The sequence below is a fragment of the Camelina sativa genome, chromosome 10 (genome assembly GCF_030686135.1).
Source record: "Camelina sativa cultivar CO46 ecotype springtype chromosome 10, ASM3068613v1".
In the NCBI taxonomy this organism is placed as follows: Eukaryota; Viridiplantae; Streptophyta; class Magnoliopsida; order Brassicales; family Brassicaceae; genus Camelina; species Camelina sativa.
The window spans coordinates 11299943-11324802 of record NC_141889.1 but is presented as its reverse complement, the minus strand read 5'-3'; the positions used below and the strand labels follow the sequence as shown (position 1 = coordinate 11324802).

Below are 24860 nucleotides of genomic sequence, written 5' to 3'. Positions count from 1 at the left end.
CGAATTTTTAGACTTAACCATAACCAAACCAAACCTATTATTTCGGTTCGGTTCGGTTCGGTTTTTCGGTTTTCGGTTTTTTTGCCCACCCTTAATCTTTATTGATGCGTGTTCATTATATTTTCATTTGATAGTTAATTACATATTTTAGCCGAATCAAGTTCAGGATAACTTAGGATAATAGCGTATTTAAATATAGTCTTAAGATCTGAGAAAGGCAAATTGAAGTCCTTTGAATTTGATTGCACTTGTGATCGTAGATAATTAATTGGTTTTAACTATACGTACGTACGGTTATCAAGTAGTTTGGTCATTTCCGTAATAATATTGGTTGCTAAAATATATACAAGATAAATATGTACGGTTATATATATATATATACAATTGCTCATATGATGACAAAAATTTTGGGTTAAAAATTCACGTCATTTAGTCGAAATGTGAACAAATGTATTTTAGCCTTTGCTTATTATAATTTTTACAAAATGTCAGAAAGTTTAATGTATATTCCGATTAATCGAATGTGTGCTCCAGAATCAAGTTCAACAATTAATGCACATATATACTAACAAATTTTTTACCTGATTTTTTCTTATAAGCTGAGTAGTTTGCTTATAAGGTATTACATATTATTAATAATTAGATGCTTTTTAAAGATAATGGAAGGATATCAAGACAAAGGATGAGCGATATACAGTATACTTTATTTCCCGTACACCCATCATCATAGTATACATTATAAAGAGAATGGGAATTTTGGTCGTTCGGGCTGCGAAAGGCTACAAATGCATGTGTTGGTTGGTCTACAATTAAGGAATGGTTATTATTTTGTATGTACTTGCGTTGACGTGTCGTCGGAACAGTGGTTTAGATATAAGGGTAATACGATAATTGCAATGTACAACTCGTGAAAAGGGACGTACAAGTACTTTCAGCAAAGCTTTTGTAATAAAGTCCGCAGTACAACCCACTTAGATTCTCCCAGTGATCACGATCAGTTTTGTGACTTTTGTCCTACGAACATGTCTATTTATCTTCTTTTCTTTTAGTATTTTCTTAAATTACTAAATAGAATACGGAATAAAAAGCTCACATTCCAAAGGCAGGGCACGAAGCTTTTTTCAGCAAACTAATCGTTTTTAGAGTCTTTAAACACATGTAACAACGAAATTTTGTTGAATATAGAACATTATTAAATTAATCGCGTATTTATGATCATAACTACAATATCTTACAAAGTAATGGACTAGGACTATTATCAAAATTTAATATTCAAAAGTAAAGAAGGACAAATGAACATAAAAGGAGTTATGATAAAGAGATTTGAAATCGAACGTTCGAAACTCAAACTAAACGAACGTTATCCAAGATCCTACTTACTAATTATATATAGAGCCAGTACTTAGTTCGCAAAAAATATATAGAGCCAGTACTCGTCAAGCTAAAGAAACGACCTTATAATTTCTCTACTATCATATATGAACTAAAGAGCAAAGAGCAAAACATGTCAAAGTACTTCCACAGCCTCTCACAGACACCACACAGGCTCAAGTCCAGGATGCTCGCTACGTGGACTCCTGATCAAGAAGTCAACCAAGTCCGCCTCCGCTCCGGCGCGGACATGAAGCGCAAACTCCGGTGGTTTGACCTCGTCTCTCTAGGCGTCGGTGGCATGCTCGGGGTCGGTGTCTTTGTGACAACCGGACCCGTCGCACGTGATATCTCTGGCCCGGCCGTATTCATTTCCTACATGGTCGCCGGTTTTTCGGCACTTTTGTCCTCACTTTGTTACACCGAGTTCTCAGTTAACGTCCCTGTTGCCGGCGGAGCGTTCAGTTATCTCCGAGTCACATTCGGTACGCAAATATAGTTATATAGGTTATTTATTTCTTTTAACAGTAGTGTTTTTATTTCTTTCTCTTTCGCTTATTTTGATAAGTTTTCTCTCATATATACTTCATACACATAATAATGACAACGGTAAAAATAAGCTCGTGGACAGCAAACAAACAGGCTAGAAACACGTTTTTTAAAGTAATTAAGGTGACATTTTTATTATTAACAAAAAAGTGACATTTTAACTAGAAAGAAGCGTAAATTTGTACGAGATTTAGAAGATTAATAGATTTCTCTAAGAACGTAATTAGAGAACAAAACTAACTTTCTTAAAAAAACATTAGTTATGGCAATTAATTAACCTTCATGAAATCAACTAATTAAATTTGAATGAAATCAACTAATTAAATTTGAAAATTTTTAAAACAATATATTCGTGAATATTAAAATTCAACATTAACTATTATCGCTCTTTATTTTAAAAAATTAACAAAATACAGTATAAAGTAATATGTGCGTTTATTTTTTCTTTTAGTACCTACACAAATTAATTAGTTTATGAGAGAAAAAAAAAGTAACTGTCAGCTGTCACAGTCAGACAGATCTAAAGAACATGGTACATGGGATACGAGATTCCTCTCTGTTCATCGTCGTATGCGATCTTTCTTCGTCAGAAGAAAAGTATCTGATCCTTCAAACGCGTACGTGTGTTGGATATAGGCTGCGCCCAATATGCTACTCGGCCCAATAACATAGATTAATTGTAATTTCGGCCCGACAAAATTTGGAGACAGTCATTAACACTCCGTCGAGGGTAACCTCGACATTTCGCGATGGAACCATAGCTCAACAATCCGCTATAAAAGGAGAGGACATTTATTGGGAAAAGGGGTCAGACCCTCGAACAATACCCAGAGAGCAATACTTTGCGTTTGAAACCGTTATTGTTTTCTCTATAATTCCTTTTAGCTTCCGAGCTCGTCATTATTAGCTTGTTAGTTCTCCTATGAACTGACGAGCTCAATCTTGACTCGTTTTAGTGACGACCTCACGTTTTTATCGTTATTAAAAGAACCAACTTCACTCTTCCCCCGAAAATCTTTATTTACTTACTGTTGTGCAATCTCCAGTACAAACAATTGGCGCCCACCGTGGGGCAAGAGTAAAGCGTTTCTTTTGACGAATCAAGACCGACGATCCTCACTTCTTCGAAGTCTCAAGAGTCATGACGAACCCCAGCGAAAACATCAATGAAGCAACGGAGCAGCCAACGGAGCAGCGATGGGGGCGAACGAGAACACGAACTCTCCCCTCGCCAAGCTCCCTGTCGAACTCCCTGCCGAGCCCAATCGAAGGCTCACTGCCAAGCACAATCTCTCCACCAGCGCCCGACGCGCCCTCTGAGCCTCTCGTAGCTGCACATGCCGAAGCCGGACCTGCCGCAGACCAGCTGGTCACCAGCGCCGCCGCTCTCCTCACTGCCGCTCTCACCAACGCTACCACTCTCTCCAACGCCACCCTCCCCTTACCTATGCAGAGAAACAGACTCGATGATATGATGCAGGTCATTCTCGATCGTCTTAATGGCCAGGAAATACGAACAAACGAATGGCTCGAGGCGATTGCAGCCGCACAAGAGGCCTTGCATAACCAAATCAACAAGATCCAGCGAAGGAGGGGCGAGCGCCGAAACGACAGCGGCCCCGCCGACGAGAACGAGAATCCGCCCCCACCACAGCCATCGGTGGAGGACCGATACGACAACCACAGACGCCGCCCGGCGTCTATTATCGTAGGATCTGTTGATCGACGCAGTAGAGAGGAGCCAAATGACGAGCAGCAAGACGGCCAAGGCCAGAGGAGCGGAAGCCCGCCGACTCCGACACTGCCACTCCGACAGTCTGAGGGCGATCTCAAAGATGAAACCATACGACGCCTAGAGGAAATGGTCCACGAACTATCTTCAAGAGTCCACCGAGCCACGAGCTCCGCCCCCAACCTTGATCGAGTGCTCGAAGAAGTCCAGCGCTCACCATTTACATCACGGATCTCCCGCGTTCAAGTTCGTTACGTAAACAAGTTCAAGTTCACCTCGTCCAACGGATTAGATGATCCGAAACCGTTTTTAACTTCAATGAGTTTTGCAATCAGCCGAGCTCATTTCAGCGACAAAGAGTACGAAGCTGGCTACTGCCAGCTATTCGTCGAGAATCTAGCCCACGAAGCTTTGGGATGGTTCTCCCGGCTCCCGCCGAACTCGATAGGGAGCTATCACGAGCTGACCACCGCCTTTCTCCAACATCACTCTACGTTTATGGTTTGAGGTGCCTCGAACGCCGATCTCTAGAACATATTCCAGCGGAACGACGAATCTCTCCGAGACTTCATGGAGAGGTTTAAAAGAATCGTCTCGAAGCTCTCGATTGCTGACGACACAGCAATATCAGCTCTCTGAAATGCTCTCGCATATGGGTCTCAATTTAGGGACGATATTATCATATACGAGCCTCTGACTCTCAACGATGCACTGCACCGGGCTAACAAGTACATCGAGGTAGAAAAAGAGAAAGACGCAAGGTCAAACCATCCATCAAAATAACCGGTCGTGGAACTCAGCCAAATCAGAAAATAACAAGACGCCATGGGCCAAAAAAAAAAAAAAAAAAAAAAAAAAAAAAAAAGAACGCTCGTCATACCGAGCTCTTTCTTCGCAAATTGAACTACGAATGGCCTGATCCGTTTTCAAGGGTACGTAGGCAGCCTTTGACAAGACACATCTATAACAAAACATAAAAATAAAAATTACACTCGCAAGAGTACATTTAATCACAAACAAGCTCTCTCGAACGAGTCCGTCTTAACGAGTGTCCAGCTTCTACATTGTCGCCTTGGCCAGGTGTAAGATTTAAAACGCGTTCCACATGGATGCAGCGGTGAAATAATCCGCACAAAAAAAACCGAGCCTAGTCTCGCATTCAGCTAGCAGGCGGTCAAGTTTGAATAAGCCAAGTTCTTAATTGCACACTCTTGCTGACCTCGGGGCACCCACAGGGTAAGCCGGACACTAGGGCCGCACCTAAAAGGTACGACGAGCACATCTCAACAACCAACCAAAAACTTGGTATTCGAAACACGTAACAGGGTAAGCCGAGAGACGTCTCGCCCCGTAAAATACATCTCAAAAGCAAGAAAAAAGCGGAGCAAGTCTCGCACTAGCTTGAGGGCGCCTGAACTAATAATCCAAGCTCAAGCTTACAAGTTCTTTCCAATCCCAAACACTGACAAGATAAACCGGACACAAAAGCCGCACCTAAAGGTATGGCGAGTCCGTCTTGCCTACCACTTTACTCCGGTAAAGCACAAAGCCTTGCTGCATATCAAACATACGCTCACATGCATATCGCCCTCATGCTCGATGCTCTCACGCATGACTCACTCGCGCTTGCCACCCTCATGCTCGACGCCCTCACAGTCAAACGCTCTCACGCTAACTCTCTCGCGCTTGCCATTCTTATGCTCACCGCTCTCACAATCGACGCTCTCACAACCGACGCTCTCACGCTCGACGCTCTCACGCTCGACGCTCTCACGCTCGACGCTCTCACGCTTGATGCTCTCACGCTCGACGCTCTCACAGTCGACGCTCTCACGCTCGACTCTCTCGCGCTTGTTGCCCTCATGCTCAACGCCCTCACAGTCAAACGCTCTCACGCTAACTCTCTCGCGCTTTCCATTCTAATGCTCGCCGCCCTAACAATCGACGCTCTCACGCTCGACGCTCTCACGCTCGACGCTCTCACGCTCGACGCTCTCACGCTCGACGCTCTCACGTTCGACGCACTAACACTCGAGTCTCTAACACTCGAGTCTCTTGGCACCTACCTACAGTTTGGTGCCGACCTCCAACTTGGCGCCAACCTACAGCTTGGTGCCTACCTCAATCTTGGTGTCGACCTCTAGCTTGACGCATACCTCAAGCTTGATGCCAACCTCTACCTAGGTGCCTACCTCAAAGGTGCCGACCTCCAGCTTGGCGCCTACCTCAAGTTTGGTGCCGACCTTCAGCTTTGTGCCTACCTGCAGCTTGGTGCTGACCTCAAAACCTTCTCCCGCACTATCACATGTGTCGACCTCAAATTGACGATCAAAGATCTTTTTGCCGCTCCCATGAGAGGACATGGAATGCGAGCGCACATCATGAACACCCATCTTAGGAGTTGACCTCGGAGCTCGCCCCAATGGTAGGACAAGCGCCGACCTGTAATGAGGATTTGCCGAACTCCGGGGCATCGCGCAACGTCCCGCTGACCTGAATCCGCCGATCTCGCGAGAACCAACCTTAGCACTCATCAATCCTTGTCCGCCGACCTCTCTTCACCTCTCAACCCCGTTCGACGACGACGATCTCACTCTCGCCGACCTCAGTCTCACTCTCGGTGGCGACCTCAATCTTACTCTTGGCGCCGACCTCAATCTCACTCTCGGTGGCGACCTCAATCTCACTCGCCTATCTTAATCTCAACCTCGACGATGACGATCTCACTCTCGCCGACCACAATCTCACTCTCGTCGCCGACCTCAGTCTCACTCTCGGTGGCGACCTCAATCTCACTCGCCGACCCCAATCTCAATCTCGCTGACCTCAACTCGCCGACCTCAAGTCGCCGACCTCAAGTCGCCGACCTCCTCTCTCGCTCATATCGCCGACCACCTCTTTTGCTCATATCGCCGATATCCACTTACCAATCTCCACTTGCCAATCTCCATCTGTCGACCTGACATCACACATGTTGGGTCGATCTCAATTTCTTCGTCACGCCAACCTCCAAAATCCGCTAGAACAGACTCACGACTAAGGCGGAGCGACCGCGCCGAGCTCAGTCCAGGAGATTGCCGAGCAACCGCGCCGAGCTCATTGCCGTTGAACCCATCTCAAACTCTCTCATGCGATCTACCGAGCTCATTGCCGCTCAACCCATCTCGAGCTCTAACTGCGATCCGGCGAGGTCGTAACCATCAACCACTTTACCGTCGAGCTCGCCTCTGATTCCCCTAAAACAATCAACGCCGATCTCGTCCAGATCGATCTCACCAGAACCATCAAATACTGAATTGAAGCAATGCTCGTAAATTAACGGTGGAAATAGTGTCGACCTCCGCTCAGAAACGGTGCCGACCTCCTCCGAGCTCAGGCAAACAGAATTGGCATTCACATCTCTACTCTCATGCCTGTGAGAACCATCTTGCCGCTCTCCAATACCTCACAACAACCATCTTCGCCGACCCCACCGAGACTGCCGATCTCAGATTTACTGACTGTAACTCTCGGCGCCCCCAACAAGGGTGATTAACCGGCAGATCCTGCCGATCACCGACCATATGCGATCTCACAATGAGAAGCTTTCTCGGCAGCGGTTGTTAGGATTTTGGATAGGAGCAACCAAAATCCGCCACCTCGATCTACGACCTACTCATTTTCCATATATTCATCGAATACTGCACTCAAAGCAAAAACCGCTGGATATTCATTGTATCTCTCAAGAAGACGAGCCTAGCATTTACAGAAGAATTATTGTAGCAATTTTGTTCCCCAGAAGCGACCCGAGGTAATCTGTGCCGAGCAGGCATATTAATAGATAATTTAAGCACGTCTGTTGATTGCAGAAGAACTGCCGCTCTCCGGACTAAGGGGGGACTATTGTTGGATATGGGTTGTGCCCAATATGCCACTCGGCCCAACAACACAGATTAATTGTGATTTCGGCCCGACAAAATTTGGAGACAGTCATTAACACTCTGTCGAGGGTAACCTCGACATTTCGCGATGGGAACCCTAGGTCAACAATCCGCTATAAAAGGAGAGGACATTTATTGGGAAGAGGGACCAAACCCTCGAACAATACCCAGAGAGCAATACTTTGCGTTTGAAACCGTTATTGTTTTCTGTATAATTCCTTTTAGCTTCCGAGCTCGTCATTATTAGCTTGTTAGTTCTCCTGTGAACTGACGAGCTCAATCTTGACTCTTTTTAGTGACGACCTCACGTTTTTATCGTTAATAAAAGAACCAACTTCACTCTTCCCCCGAAAATCTTTATTTACTTAGTGTTGTGCAATCTCTAGTACAAACAGTGTGGGCATCATGCAGGTGAATTTATCGGGTATTTTGGAGGAGCCAACATACTATTGGAGTACGTTTTGTCAAACGCGGCAGTTGCGAGAAGCTTCACGGAGTATACATGTACGGCGTTTGGCGTTTCTGATCCAAACGCTTGGAGAATTAAAGTGAATGGTCTAGAGAATGGTTACAACGAACTCGATTTCCCTGCCGTTGCTCTTGTTCTTCTCCTCACTCTCTGCCTTTGTCATAGGTACGTACTATATCTACATTACATTATCCAATCAAAATTTTATTTTGCTAAGTAATTATTTTTTAACGTTACTTTTTAAAATTTAAAATAAAAGGATAACAAAATTATTGGCCTTATTTTAAAAAAAAATAACTATATTAGCACGAAGGAGAGTTCAATGCTGAACCTAGTGATGACGGTGTTCCACGTAATATTCTTCGGATTTATAATAATCGCCGGATTTAGTAACGGTGACGGAGCCAAGGCGCTGGTAGAGCCGCGAGGGCTGACTCCATACGGCGTTCGTGGAGTTGTTAACGGAGCTGCCGTAGTGTACTTCAGCTACATCGGATATGACACCGTATCGACTCTCGCCGAAGAGATCCAAAATCCTTCCTTTAGTCTCCCCGTCGGGATCATTGGCTCCGTTTCCGTCGTCTCCGTCCTCTATTGCCTCATGTCTCTCGTACTCTGCCTCATGGTTCCCTACAATGAGGTAATGTACAATGAAATGTTCAAAATATATTTGGTGAAGATTTTAGTAACTTCAAATGTGATCACATGCATGATGATGCATCCACTTATGAGTACGAGCTAAATTAATTTAGTGGAATAACTCACTGATTGCAGGTTTAATATTACTTTAATTTAATTAAAGGTAAAAAAATGTTGTAGATATCAAAAAGCGCCTCGTACGCGGTTGCATTCCGGAAGATTGGGTGGGGTTGGGGAGGCAACGTGGTGGGTGCTGGTGCGAGCCTAGGTATCGTGGCTTCGCTGTTGGTGGCGATGTTAGGGCAATCCAGATACCTTTGTGTGATTGGAAGAGCCAGACTTGTCCCTTCATGGCTTGCCAAGGTGCATCCTTCGACTGGAACTCCCTTGAACGCCACTCTTTTTCTCGGTAATTAAATAACATTTTATAAAAATTTCTTAACTTTTAAAAAGTATATGATGGATTTGATTAACAATACTGGGAAATGGTAGAATCGGGATGTATATATTATGAAATAATTAATGTCAATGATATAATGAAAGGGAAAAAGTTAACCTTCCTTGATTACTAAAAACCATGTGGAATCATTCTGTCGTTATACAATTACCAATCAGATCATAAATTACACACCTGATTAGATCATATTGGCATATAACCTAGAATTTTCTGTTAGTGGCGTTGGTGCGTTACAACACCGAGTTCAAACCGATAATGCATGATATGTAGATTAAAAAACATACAGTATTGTTGAAAAGGGGAAAAATTACATACATAAAAATGTAATCATAAAAATTATTTTAATAATTCAACTTAACACAATACTTTTTTTTTTGAATTATTCAACTTAACACTATACTGTACTTCTAAATTCTAATAATGTGTGCGTTTTCAGGCATATGCACAGCTTCAATTGCTTTGTTCACGGATCTAGAAATAGTGATGGAGCTGATTTCACTAGGAACGCTCTGTGTTTTCTACCTAGTCGCCAATGCTCTTATCTATCGCAAGTATACTTTAACAGGCCAAAACTCACCGCTTCACACTCTCTCGTTCCTTGCCCTCCTCTCTTCTTCCGCCCTCGCGTTCTCCCTATGGTGGAAACTGAACAAACCGTGGTGGGGTTTGTTGCTATCTCTTGCGATCACTATAGCCGTCACCGTGTTTTTTCAATACCACACATCATTGCTTTCGTCTACTGCTAACAAAAATCTTCTTGCACCTATACCCTCCACATGGTCGGTGCCATTCATGCCGTGGCCAGCCGCAATTTCGGTGTTCCTTAACGTTTTTCTAACTACAACGCTGAAAAAGCTGTCGTTTCAGAGGTTTGCGATATGGACATGTCTTGTAACGCTGTTTTACGTGTTGTATGGCGTCCACAGGACTTATGAAGCCGAAGAGATGGATAGAGACAGAGTAGAGTTTGTTGAAAGTCATGTGACTAGCACGAGGGTGCAACACGATATGTTGGGCAATGTCCAAATGGTAGTAATTTCTTAAATTTAAATGTGTATATCGTATTGTTTTTTGTATGTTTTAAGAACAAACTCTTGACGCCTCACTTGATGTACGTTAATTTGTTTTACCAAGAAATTTGAGGTATATAAGCCATAATATCTCCGAGAGGCCAAATAAACAAGTTAAATTATACTTCTTCCCGGTCGTAGGTACTTCTAACTCGTGATCTTGTGAAGTGTACTTCTTCCATAGTAATGTAAGGAGTATCACTACTGGACTCACTGAAAACTCAGTCCAGCAAACAAGGTTGGGCTTCGAAGAAACAATCAAGCCCACTGCAGTTTGCTTTTTCACCACAACCTCCAACGGTAACAAGGAAAAGATCCTCACACCATGTGCTCTGCAACGTACGGAGGTAATGCCAGCTCACCATGTGGTCCAAACAAGGAACCAATTTGCTGCTCTTACCTCACCGAGTCTATGTTGTTGATGGAGACACTTGTCAGATATCCACCTACCTTTGTAATCATTAGGTCATAGTGTTTCCTTATGTCTTCTTCTATATAAAGACGGATTATGTATTCCGAAGGTTTTATCAATGAAGAAATATCTTTGAGCCTCTCTTTCTCTGTTTCAACCTAGACTTACTGCTCTTGCTTTCATGGTATCAGAGCTCTGGTAGTTTGCCTCAATGGCAGCAACCGAATCTTTTTCTTCCGCTCCTCTCTCTATTTCTCAGATTGTGACTCTAAAACTAACAGAGTCCAACTATCTGCTATGGAAGACTCAGTTTGAGTCCTTTCTCTCACCACAACTGCTGCTTGGCTATGTCACTAGCGCAATCACTCGACCGGAAGCTACTCGCTCTGTTACAGGTACTGCTGGAGTCACTGAAGAGCCAAATCCGGAGTTTACTAAGTGGATTCGTAATGACCAGCTTGTCATGGCATGGATCTTCGGTTCCTTGTCAGAACCAGCTCTGAGGATGGTCTATGGTATGCAATCTGCACAAGAGGTATGGACTGCTCTTGCTAAAAAGTTTAATAGGGTCTCAACCACTAGAAAGTTTGAACTTCAGAATCGCTTGCGTGCTTGCATTAAGATAGGTAGAACCATGGAACAATATCTTAGTGAACTTAAGCAAATCTTTGATCAGCTTGATTCCATTGGATTTCCTATGACCGACTTGGAAAAAATTCATGGTTTATTGTCGGGTTTGGGAAAGAAATATGAATCTGTCTCTACGGTCATAGAACACTCTATGGATTCTGTTCCTGGTCCGTGTTATGAGGATGTTGTGTTCAAAGTCACAGCCTTTGATGATAAGCTCAAAACTTATTCATCAGCTTCTGCTGTTACTCCTCATCTCGCGTCAAGCTGAGAAAAGTTACTTCGATAGAGGAAGCTCAGGCAACCGAGGTGGTAGATCTGGTACAGCTACAGAGGTCGAGGCAGCTACTCTACTCGAGGTCGTGGCTTTCAACAACATGGTCGCGACTCCTCTGGACAAGACAGTCAGGCTAAGACAACAGGTTCCTCAAGACCAACCTGTCAGATTTGTGGCAAGTATGGCCACAGTGCGTATGACTGCTACAACCGCTTCAATGAAGACTATGTCCAGCAACAAACCTCTCCTCTTGCTGCTATGCGTGTCTCTGAGAATGACTGTCAGAACAATGGAACATAATGGCTACCTGATAGTGGTTCTACAGCCCACATAACCAACTCCACTGCAAACCTGCAACATTCACAGTCTTATCACGGTAACGACTTAGTTATGGTCGGTAATGGGGAGTTCTTGCCAATCACTCACATTGGAACTGTGCCTCTGCAGACTCTATCAGATAAATTTCTGCCTTTGAATGATGTTCTTGTCTGTCCTAATGTGACAAAATCCCTGCTTTCAGTCTCTAAGCTATGTACAGACTATCATTGTTCCATTAAGTTTGACTCTGATAGTGTGCGTGTAAAGGACAAGCATACCTAGCAGCTCCTCACAACCGGAAACAGGAGTAGGGATCACTATGTGTTGAAAAATCCTGCATTTCAGGCCCACTACTCTACACGTCAACTCAGTGCAAGTGATGATGTATGGCACAAGCGGTTGGGTCATCCTAGTGCATAGATTCTTCAACACCTTTCCTCTTCTGCAGCAATATCAGTCAATAAACGCACCAACAAGTTTTGTGAGTCATGCAAGCTTGGCAAGAGTGCTCAACTACCATTTTCTTCTTCTGCTTTTGTAGCTAGTAGGCCTCTTGAGAGGTTGCATTGTGATTTGTGCGGTCCTTCTCCTGTCACATCAAATCAGGGGTTTAGATATTATGTGATCTTTGTTGACAATTATTCACGATACTCTTGGTTTTATCCCTTGAAGAATAAATCGGATTTCTACTTAGTCTTCTTGCTTTTCCAAAGTTTAGTTGAGACTCAGTTTACTCAGAAAATCAAGAGTTTTCAATGTGATGGAGGCGGTGAATTCATTAGTACATCATTTGTCACACATCTTGCAAACAATGGCATTAAACAACTTACCTCATGTCCACACACCCCACAACAAAATGGCCTAGCTGAAAGAAAACATAGACACTTGTCTGAACTTGGTCTAAGCATGATGTTTGAGAGTAAGGTACCACAATACTACTGGGTTGAGGCCTTCTTCACTGCAAATCACATCATCAATCTTCTTCCTACATCTGTTCATCAGGCTTCTGCAAGTGCACATGAAGTTCTATTTGCAACCAAACCTGACTACTCATATCTAAGGATATTTGGTAGTACTTGTTATCCTACACTCCGGGCTTATGGAGAAAATAAATTTGATCCTATGTCCCTGAAGTGTGTGTTTCTAGGATACAATGATAAATACAAAGGCTACAGGTAAGTTTATCCTCCTACGGGTCGTGTCTATATCAGTAGACACATACTTTTTTGATGAAAGTACTTATCCCTTGGGAACAGATTACTCAGCTCTTCTTCCTGTTGCAACTACACCACTACTGTCCACATGGCAAAAAGGGTTTAAACCTCCACAGTCTTCTCCTAGTGCAGTTTGCTTTCTACCGGAGGAATTGGGTCTTGTATCACCTGTTACAGCCGCACCTGATGTGCCTACAAGTCCCATCTTGACAACACCAGGAGAATCCTCAACCTCTTCGTCGGATTCGAGTGACACTAACACTGATACTGATGACAACAATGCTGATCCTCCAGATGCTCCGTTATTTGCAGAGAATGACTTTCCCCCTCTTGCAGCACAGGTTGTAAATGATCACACCATGGTCACGAGAGGAAAAGATGGAGTTCGCAAGCCGAATCCAAAGTATGCACTCCATGCGACACACACCACTGAGAAAAAAGCACCAAAAACGGTGGCCTCTGCTCTGAAGCACCCTGGTTGGACAGCTGATATGGGAGATGAAGTCGAGTCCTTTGTTGACACTAACACATTCTCCCTGGTTTTCTATCAGCCAGATATGAATGTTCTAGGCTGTAGATGGGTTTTTACACCAAAACTCAAGGTTGATGGTAGTTTGGACATACTAAAGGCGCGTCTAGTTGCAAAAGGGTATGATCAGGAGGAAGGTGTTGACTTCCTTGAAACTTACAGTCATGTGGTTCGAACTGCAACAATACGTCTTGTTCTTCATGCTGCAATAGTCTACAACTGGGAAATCAAGCAGTTAGATGTCAAGAGTGCATTTCTCCATGGTGATTTGACTGAAACACTGTATATGCAACAACCTCCAGGGTTTAAAGACAGTGAACACCCTTCACATGTTTGGAAGCTTAATAAAGTTGTTTATGGGTTAAAAAAAGCTCCACGAGCATGGTTTGATAAGTTTAGCTCTTTTCTTTTGAAGTTTGGCTTCGAATGCAGCTTCAAAGATCCTTCTCTCTTCATATATCTCAAAGATAATGATATCATCCTCCTATTACTCTATGTTGATGATATGGCTCTCACTAGGAACAGTCCAAAACTGATTAATGAGTTACTATAGTCGATGAATGATGAGTTCCGTATGAAAGATCTTGGACGTCTAAGCTATTTCCTTGGTCTGCAGGCTCACTATCACACCACATGCCTCTTTCTCAACCAACATAAGTATGCAGAGGAATTGCTTTTGGCTGCATGTATGGCAGATTGTGCGCCTGCTTCTACAACGCTACCACTTGAGCTCCAAAAGGTCAAGGGGCAGGAAGATCTCTTTGATCAACCAACACATTTTCGGAGTCTCGCTGGTAAGCTCCAATATCTCACTCTTACAAGACCGGACATACAATTTGTAGTCAATCTAGTCTGTCAACGTATGCATGCACCTACTATTGCTGACTTCAACCTGCTAAAGCGAATAATCCGCTACATCAAAGGCAATGTTGACTATGGTATCTCCTTCTCAAAGAATGCGGATTTCACCTTAAGAGCGTATAGTGACAGTGACTATGCGGGTTGCCAAACTACTAGTCGTTCTACAGGTGGCTATTGCACCTTTCTATGGAACAATCTCATCTCGTGGTCTGCAAAACGTCAGACGTCAGTCTCCCGTAGCTCTAATGAAGCAGAGTATCGCTGCTTGTCAGACACTACTGCTGAGGTAAACTGGTTAAGAGATCTCTTAGCAAACATTAGTATGCAACTCTACCATGCCCCAGAGTTGTACTGTAACAACCTCTCTGCAGTCTATCTCTCTGCGCACCCGACACTCCACAAAAAGACCAAACACTTTAAGGTCCACTATCACTATGTCCGGGAACAAGTTGCAGAGGGAACTATGGTTGTCTATCACATTCCAGCAAAGTACCAACTTGATGACATTTTCACCAAATCTTTGCCACTGCAGGTCTTCACTGACCTCAGACACAAACTTGGCGTGGTCTCTCCACCCACACAAAGTTTGCGGGGGGATGTCAAGAGTATCACTACTGGACTCACTGAAAACTCAGTCCAGCAAACAAGGTTGGGTCTCGAAGAAACAATCAAACCCACTGCAGTTTGCTTTCTCACCATAAGCTCCAACGGTAACAAGGAAAAAATCCTCACACCATTTGCTCTGCAACGTATAGAGGTAATGCCAAATACAGCTCACCATGTGGTCCAAACAAGGAACCAATTTGCTGCTCTTACCTCACTGATTCTATGCTGTTGATGGAGACACTTGTCAAATGTCCATCTATCTTTATAATCATTAGGTTATAGTGTCTCCTTATGTCTTCTTCTATATAAAGACAAATTATGTATTTTGAAGGTTTTATCAACGAAGAAATATCTTTGAGCCTTTCTTTCTCTGTTTCAACCTAGAGTTACTGTTCTTGCTTTCAAGTAGATCTTATTTTATTGTTGAAATCGACTTACACTTCACGAGACTCACAATAAATTATTCACCGCTGATACACTCGATCATATATTTTGTCTCTACCACTAACATTTTAATTAACTTATTTATCACACACACAAAAAAAAAAAAAAAAAAAAAAACACTCTGATCCACTATGTAATCTCTCGATCAGATATTTTATCTCTCCGACTCCAACTAAAACTAGGCCCATTACGATATTACCAATTGACCATGATAGTGGTTTATATGCAACTTACAAATGATACTAAATTCCATCAGACAAATTCTCTACACTGCTTGCAGCGACCTGCGAGTTTCCACAGCCTGAGGAAAAGTATCAAATTTACTTTGTGGTGCAAACACAAAATGGATACCCTACGTATTAATTTTTTTTAAAGCCTATGTTACTCCCAGAAAGAGATGGTCAGCCATATGTGGACTTTTTAAAACCCTATATTAATCTTTTAGTTGACCTGGTAGATATCTATATGGAAAATGAGTGGTTTAGAAAATTAAGACAATAAGGTACTCCATCTCTGCAAGGAGTTGACTGGAGACTTTTTGTTGCAGAGGCCGAAGCCTGGATGACTAGTGATCAAGCTATGGCAATTGTTGTGGATGTCAATGGGGTATCAGATATCAATCAAGATGAGAATATTTATGAGAGGTTGAAAACAGTAGCCTATGATGGGGATATCGAGAGACTGTACGGGTTGATTGCTGAAGATCCAAATATTCTACAACACTTTGATAAAGTACCCTTTTTGTGCCCTTTTTGTGTAGTGACACATTGCAGCCGTGAACGGGAAAACGCATTTTGCCATGGAGTTAATGAGTCTTAAGCCGTCGCTTGCTCTAAAGCTAAACGCTTCAGGTTTCAGCGCAATCCATTTAGCTCTGCAAAACAACCATATTCGAATGGTGAGAGGGTTTGTGGCATTTGACAGCAGCTTAGTCAGCGTCAAAGGAAGAGGAAGTACTACTGCTTTGCATCATGTTTAGTGAGTTCTTGTTTGCTTGTCCATCTTCTATAGAAGATTTGACGATGATGTGTGAGACAGCCGCGCACGTTGCTGTTAAGAACCATCAATTTACGGCTTTTTAAGGTTCTGTTGGGATGGGTCAAAATTGTATACAATTAAGATGTACAACACAGTCTACCATATTGCTGCATCAATTAATCAAACCGAGGTAGATGTGTCTCTTTGGTCATTTGGTTTCTTTTTTTCCATTACGTTCTTCTGCCGTTCAAACTCGTGCTCAGATATATATGCTCTAGTACTTGCTAAGAGCCGCTTCGTAACATCTGGGACTTTTCTTTTAACAATTGAGTTCTTGCGAAAGTTTGTGGGTTTCTATGGCAATGAGTAAAGTTATCCCATGAGTGTGTTACGTATTTGTTTATCTTCTCATCAATGTTAGGTGATGGAGTTAAAAGTCACAAGGCTTAGAAATATGAGAAAGTATAACTGATTTTACTGATATAGGGAACTAAAGATAGATAAACAAAGAGACAAGCTCTCCCTACAAGGATCCAACCCTTGTCCAATGGCTGTGCCGTCCTAAGAATATAATTCTTACGTCTCACTTTCCTCTCTTCTCTCAAACCTAAGCTCTTTATTTAAAGACAAAGCCTAATCTAGAAAAGGAAACAAATCATATGACCTTAGCAAGTCTAATGATGATGTACTCTATCATTGGGAGTCCTAATAAATTTTCCTAAATTCTGGCGGTGATGTGTGCTCGATTTTTGTTACGTAGAATCGTTAACGTAAATGCCAAGAACTTGGATGGTAAGACCACGATGGACATGCTCCAAACTTACAAATCTCCTCTTTTCCCCAAAATAAGCAGACTTCTCAACCGTGCTAACGAAAGACTAATTTGTAGTGGTCCCACAATGACTCTTGGGGAATATTTGAGCAAGAAGCCATCGTTTTTTCAGAAACGAAACTCTTTCTTGGGGCTGGCCAATCTGAGTAAGATTAGGCACACGTCTCTAGATACCAGTGACAACCGCAGTGTAATACTTGTGGTGGCTATACTGATAGACACAGCTACATACCAAGCTGGTTTCAGTCCTCCTGGTGGATTTTGGCAAGAAGATTCAAAGCCCGGAGATTCCACTAATCACATCGCTGGGGAGATGACTATGACTATCGGAGCTGCCTCATTTTTTTATGTCTTCAATGGAGTTGCCTTCTTCTCATCTCTATATGTGATCATGATCCTCATAACTGGACTTCCCATGTGGATAGTCCTTTACGGTTCAACAGCAGCTCTTGGGATTGCTAATTTTGCATGTTCAGCGGAACATTCCCATATTCGAACAGCCTATTTGGGGATATTGCAAAGGAAGTTGTGCCCTTAACATACCCAATAGTGACAGCGTGCTTGCTATCACCTCCTTATCTTTCATTCCTTATCAACCAACTTCGCCGACACCGAGTTGATTTTCCGGCGAGGTACTTCAACTGCTGATGCGTGAAGTAGTCAAGAGTATGTAAACTGTATTGGCTGGGATCAGCGCTCTCTTCTTCCAAATTTCCCCCAAACTTTTGTGTCTTCTTTGCTTTCTACGTTATGTCAGATTTGAGTTTCGGTCCCTTTGACTAGTAGTTGAATTGTGAATTGTGTTTTCCACTTTTGCATGTTCACCATTACGATATTACCAAATTGACTATGATAGTAGCTTATACGCAACTTACAAATGTCAAATGATACTAAATCCATCAGACGAATTCTCTAGACTGCTTGCAACGACCTGCGAGTTTCCACTGCCTGAGTGAAAGTATAAAATTTTCTAAGTTGCAAGGGGGATAAAGAATAAGAGTTACTTATCTGTTCCAAAAAAGAGAGTCGGTGCTAACACAAAATGGAAAACCTACGTTCATACACAAATTTCATCTTACCAAATTATCAAAATGCCAAGAATTAAAACTCAACTGACATTACTCGCGTCAAGTTTCACTGCCGTTTCTGTTCCTAGTAACTCAAGAAGACACATCTTACTACAGTCCAAAACTATCTGATCATTATACCATATGAAATCATATTATGAACCATGCATCCCGTTACTAAGAGTTCATTACTACGAAACCGGCCTCCTTGCATTTGTTGTGCTCTTTTTCTCGCTCAATGCTTCAGCAAAAGCGCCTATGATCTGCTGTTGCGACTCAAGCATCATCTGGCAATGCTTCAGCTCCATCTCCATTCTCGACTTCTCCATCTCCTTCATCATATCCATCTTCGAATTCTCCACCCTCACAAACATTTCTGTCAACATCTTAACAGAAGAAACCACTTCATCAATCGGGTCAGACTCAACTTCTGCTGCTGCATTCATTTGCTCGTGCTTGAACCTAGAAGACGATCCATAGCCATTGGAAACACCAGCGTTTCGAGGATAGCTCCCATCTTTCCTGCTGTACCCATTCCCCCGCGAAGAGCTCCTAGAACTCTGAATCCTCGGGTTGAATCCTTCCCTCTCTGCTCTATCATCATCATACTCATCATCATAATCAAGATCCTGAGAGAAATTAGGTTCAGTCTTAGTGAAGTTCTTGGGTTTAAACCCATGAGATGCAAAATTCCGATCACCAAAGGACTTCAACGGAAAACCACCACCACCGCTGTGGCTAAAATCACCAGAGGAAGGCTTGCCATGAGTCCTAAGCCTAGTTGTCTTCGGGACTAACACAATCTCATCATCCGAATCAGCATCGAAATCAGCACTAACCTTTTGGTTTCCATTGTATTTCCTTTTCAATCCAAATCCACTTCCTGAATCGTGATCTGAATCAAACTCAGACTTGAAACCACCGCTATACAATTTCATGTTACTCCTTGCCCTAGATCTAACCCCATATCCTTCTCGAGGTGAATCAGAGTAACCACCGCTAAACTTCCCAGACCTCTTCGATCTAGCCCTAAATCCATCCAAACCGTTACTCTCATCATCATGATCCACATCGGGATCGTAAGTTTCTACGGCCGCCGGAGTCACCGGAGCGAAACCCATAGCATCCAATATTGGGAACAAATCCCAAGAGGAAGAGAACTTGCCTGGCCGATTAAGAGCTCGTTGTTTTTCGCCGCGATAACGTTTGCGAAGCTTCTCGATCTTGTGTCGACATTGGATGGCTGATTTCGGGGCACCTCCTACGGTGGACGAGGACGAAACAGCCGCGGCGACGTCGTCCCAATCAGCCGCACGGAGGTTCCCACGGCGGAGGGCGAACCACTTATCCTTGTAGGCGTTGACAAGCGCAGCGGTTTCCTCGTCGGTCCAGCACGGAGGAGGAACTCGCCTAGTGGTGGTGGTGGCGACAGTTACGGCGGTGGAAGAATCGATGGCCATGCCGACGGGAGATCCATCATCGGGGATTGACATTGCGGCGGCGAAGAATAAATTAGTGAAAGTTGAGAGAACGGTGGGTAAGAGATAATAAAGAGGCGGAGGAGAGTAGAGGCGCAGGTTAGAAAAAAAGTTAGGTTAATGAAGGATTGGGCCGAGAAGGAGGTGGCCGGTTGAGAGTTGTGCTAAAGTGCACCGTGGGAGTGGGTGACGTGTGCGCACCCGACGCAACCTTCTCCACCGCCGCCGAATACGCGCGGTCGTTTTAAGAGACCTCTCTTTCCCACAATCGGATAAGTCAATGTACCGGTTCAGTGTAACCCAATGGTTTCGGTTCAAATTATTTGGACATTATAAATATATTTACTATTCAATTTCGGTTTTCGTTTTGGTTCGATGTAAAAGATTTTAATTTTGGAAGTACAGATGTATAACAAGTGAATTTTCATTTAACGGAAGTACGGAACCAAGAAATTTTCTGGCTTTTTTGGTAGTTTCTATTTATGAACAAAAAAAATTACTATAAAATTCCAACAAAGAAGAAGCAAGGACTATTTTAAGCTCATTTCTAGCTTTTCTTCTTCATGAACCGGTTTCTCCTTGTTCTTGGCCCGTCTTCATTCTCCGTACGGCTAACGACACCGGTTTCTCCAGCACAGATACATGAACGCCGTTCCAGACATCAGCTCTTGTTGGTAAACCAGCAATCGTCTCCACGACATCCAAGTCTTCTGGCAGAACAGAGCCGAATACAGTGTAAGATTGTTTCCATTCGTGGTGGTTTGCTAAACTGATGAAAAATTCTGGACCCGAGCCAACCCACGCCACCGAGCCACGGCTTATAGTTGGGCAGTGCTCGGTTGGGATCGGTGTGAACATGTTTCCCTCGGCCTGGAGGACTCCTTGAATCATGGCGTATGGTGGGCCATAGGGAGCCTGACACAGTGAAAGGATGAGACTTCCAATAAAACAAGCAGCAAAAAACTCTGTTTGGACATAGGAAGATAGGTGTGCCAGCAATAAGGTATGAACAAGCTAAAACGGAAATTGAACAGGTAAAAATCATGGCAAGTGTAGTCAATAAAAGCAATTCAAAACTAAAGAGCTAAAGCATTTACACAACAGAAACTCATTTGATCTTCGATATAGAAGATGCGAATTCTACAAGAAGAAAGGTAAGCAATCAGATGGATCAAAAGGCTAATGAGTCTTTTAAATTGACAGAAATCATATGCTTAACACATTTATCACAATTTCTACTATGTGATAACACCAGTCATGGTTCATGCCTCAAAGTACAATCAGCTGTGCCTCACATTAATATGCGAGATATCAACAAATATCTCAAAAGAAATTTCATTGGTAAAAAGGGTGACAAAGCATACTAGATACAGTCTGAAACCAGAAATGGGATTGTAGTACTACATGCGTTTCTGGTTTAGTGAAAGACAGATGTTCAATAATAAAAAGGTATAACAAGTCTAGCAAATTGTCAGAGATCCAAGCACATGGATCTATTTTCATACTTCGAGATCACAGATTTAAGAGTGAAAAGTGATTATACGTGATCTAAGAATTAAAGGCAAAATTTGTGTAAGGTCCCTTACATTATGTACATGGTCGCCTTCTGAATCCCAGTATGATCCCCGTTTCTCAGCTCGATGAAACTGGCAGCCTGCGCAGTGGCGCAGAGTTAACAAACTAAGAATGTAGTATACTGAGTGAGGAGCGCACTCAGGGTGAAGCTGCAACAAAGGGAAGCATCAGTGTCAAATCTGGAACTTTTAAACAAAAACTGGAATTTTCTCTCTTAAGTACAAAAAAGACATTATAGATAAGATAATTACTTTGACATGAATTACGCCGTGTTCCGTTTCAAAACCAACAATGCCCTAACAGAAGCAAAGTAGATAATTAGTTATTACGACAATCATTAATAATACTATCTATTTTCAAGATAAGAAGGAAAACAGAGCAGCTATCATCATCACAAAAAAATCAGAGAGACATAAAACTTGGATTCACACAACCAAACTAACATCACTCGACACAGTAATTTTGCAGATTAGTAGGAAACTAAGAACACAGTAAAAGTACAATCTTGTGAAATCCGTAACCAGAGCAGCTATTGTCATCTAATCACACAGACAAGTCAATACCAAAGGCTGAGTAGTATTCGTGGAATAGTAAATGTTTGAGGAAAATGACAACACAACGAAAGCTATAATTAGTGAAATATCACTGAAACCTACTATTTCCAGCGTTTGAAAAAACTGCATTAACTTTGAATTTGGTCGATCAATCGAGTTAGTAATCAAGACAAGTTATATAAGATCACACTACCTGGCCTTGTCCAAAGATAAGCCCAGATGTCCACATTACTTTCTCCCCACTTCCTTGTCGATCAGGCAGCAAGACATCTTTTTGCTTCTTCAACCAACACTGCACAGAGAAAAAAATCACCTCAGTCTCTGGAACTTGAACAAGTGGCGAGTGTCATAAATTCAGCATTTCTCAATCACTAATCACACACAGAGTCAAAAAGAATCACAAAGTGTCTGTAAATTTAGTAACTTTCCACTAAATTCTAGTAATTTGACGATACAAAGCGCAAGTAAGCATTTCGTCGAACACTTAACGGACGATATTGGTAAATCATGCACCAATCGATTTCGATACACAAGAATCAAACTTTACCTCTCCAAACTTAGACCCACAAGCCTCTTTGTTCCCACAAAACACCCACGAATCGCACAAGCAAGGACCATCGTTTCCGTTACACATAACTTTACACGCTTTACAACATTCCTTAGAAGAATTAAACTTAAAATCCGTCCCCCACTTCACCGCAGGACCCCAAAGCTCCAAATTATCAATCCCACGGCAACACCCGCCTCCACCGTGTACAGGCGCGGCGTGATCTGGCGACTCCTCCGTGAATCGGACCGAGGAATCAGCGAGCGTGCGATCTTGGGAAGGACGGAGGACATTAGAGAAGACAGCGTAGACGATAACACAAGAGATCAAACCTATGAGAAGAAGAGCGGTGGCGGTAAAACGGCCAGGCTCGCCGTCTTTTAATCGTCGGGGCATCGCCGGAGAGTACGAGGATTCGTTGACGAAGACGCGTGTGACGAAGAAGAAGATGCGAAAGCAAAAGGAAGAGACAAGAGAGATTTCATGTGAAAAATTTGGAATCTAGTTTCAATAATAATGAAGAGAGAGAAAGAGAAGAGAGTGTTGTTGGTGAGTCAAATCGTGGCTGCGGCTTCCGCTCTGGAACCTTTGAACTTTCATGGCAGATGCATAATATGATTGTGATTTGTGATCTCTTCTTTTGTTCTCTTGTTGCTCTTTTTGGAAGTTTTTTTTTCAACGTTGGGATGTTCAAGCAAACGAAACGCTGTCGTTTTAAGGAAACCTTGCCTTTTTACTGGGGTATGAATTACGCAATAAATCCACTAGTGTATTTTTCTTTTTTGGACAAAAAAATCCACTAGTGTATAACGCATATGAATTGGTTGGTTTCAGACTATTTTGTGCGTGTATGAATTTTATATGGTAACAAAAAGTATTTCAATAAATCATAAAATGTTTATATTCAATATGCATTTGAAAGAAAATTTGGTAAAAAACATGGAATGAGGGGGTGTATTACTATGATGGTAATTATGCCGATGACAAGTCACACGACCACATTCCACGTATCTCAAGGTTAGATAAACTCGGAAAGATACAAATGGAATCGTTTTTCTTTATGGCAGATTACTGATATAAAATGAGTTCTAAATCCACGTTGGAAAATGAGTTCTTAATAGTAATGGGCCCAAAAAAATAGTAATGGGCCAATGCGATGTTTGGGTTGTGAAGGCTAATACGTACATGGTTTTATTTGAAGGAGATTGCATTTTGCGGGTGATCTTAATATCAAAGAACAAGCTTGTTGAAGACTTTGAAGTTCAATGATGAAAAGCGTGATCTGTGAATGTAAAATTCATGTGGATCTTTCGAGATTCAAACCAAGCGGCAAACATGCATGAAGGAAAAATTCTGAGCATGCAACGTCTCAACGCATTTATTTAATATTATGCATGCCTTCAAATGAGGTTTGTTATGTTTAATTTTTAGTTTATTTTTTTTACAAAAAAAAACACATGCAAATGAATTTCATAAACCAATTCAATATTCTAGCTCTTTTCTTTCAATCGTATTCAAAAGTTTCAAAATCTATATTAGTAATCTGCATACCGGTAGAAGATCTGATCACCTATCTTGATCTAAGAATTTGCATCATCTGTCTCATTAGATATGGCACACCCAAGTTTCAAGGCATGCTCGAACTATGTGGTTAAGAGGATTCTATCTCTAGTATGTAACCTCTTTCTTTTTTCATTTGGTTGTTTTTCCGAGTATGTTTAGCTCGGTTTTGCTATCGTTGTTATGGTATCTCTATTCTAAACTAACCTATGTAACGATGTAACTGTTAAGTTTGAATATAATACCAAAGATTTAATTAAAAAAAGGGTCAAAACAATTTATCCAATTTAATCTCTCTCTTTTTTTTTGGCACACTGCAGTGAATATGATCATTGTAAATTTATAATTACACCGCACTAATCATAATCACCTTCATATAGCTTTGATTTTTTTATGTTTCTGTATGGCCTAATTCGCATATTCTCAAAACAGACACTTGGTAATATGATTGGCTAAAAAGCTCCTATATTAATTGTCCAGAAAAAAAAAGAATGTATTGCGACATTAAATTAATGTATCCACAAGAACTCTGACCACACACAACTCGAATACAAAATCAATTTGTTCATTTTAATTTATCTAATTTGTGTAATCTTCAATCTTTATCCTTTCGTAACTATGGAAATGAGAACTACGGAAGCAAAGCGTTGAGAAACACATTTAGCTAAAGAGATTGTGTACTTAGGTTCACCGTATGATATTGTTACAAAATTATATTGATCATTTAAGAAGAATGTTATATTGATCATTATTATGTTGCGTTGTATGTTC

The 24860-nt window shown here is 42.1% G+C and overlaps 2 protein-coding genes and 2 pseudogenes across 3 annotated transcripts; 2 read left to right on the top strand and 2 right to left on the bottom strand.

Moving 5' to 3' along the window:
- Positions 1–1331: 1331 nt before the first annotated feature.
- Positions 1332–10297, top strand: LOC104718645 (cationic amino acid transporter 6, chloroplastic-like). The gene is made up of 5 exons (XM_010436426.3): positions 1332–1856; positions 7984–8206; positions 8348–8681; positions 8861–9089; positions 9574–10297. Exons 1-5 carry the CDS (start codon positions 1505–1507, stop codon positions 10179–10181), a joined length of 1746 nt encoding a protein of 581 aa, XP_010434728.1. The 5' UTR covers positions 1332–1504; the 3' UTR covers positions 10182–10297.
- Positions 10298–15983: 5686 nt separating this feature from the next.
- Positions 15984–18072, top strand: LOC104718644 (ankyrin repeat-containing protein BDA1-like; annotated as a pseudogene).
- A 223-nt stretch (positions 18073–18295) lies between these two features.
- LOC104718643 (protein FIP2 pseudogene) lies at positions 18296–20158 on the bottom strand (annotated as a pseudogene). Its single transcript, XR_015568449.1, has one exon. The product of XR_015568449.1 is annotated as a protein FIP2 pseudogene (transcript).
- Positions 20159–20259: 101 nt separating this feature from the next.
- On the bottom strand, positions 20260–23317 carry LOC104718642 (uncharacterized). Its single transcript, XM_010436423.3, has 5 exons — positions 22530–23317; positions 22176–22274; positions 21680–21724; positions 21440–21577; positions 20260–20768 (listed from the first exon to the last, which is right to left on the bottom strand). Exons 1-5 carry the CDS (start codon positions 22923–22925, stop codon positions 20415–20417), a joined length of 1032 nt encoding a protein of 343 aa, XP_010434725.1. The 5' UTR covers positions 22926–23317; the 3' UTR covers positions 20260–20414.
- Between the last annotated feature and the right edge of the window lie 1543 nt (positions 23318–24860).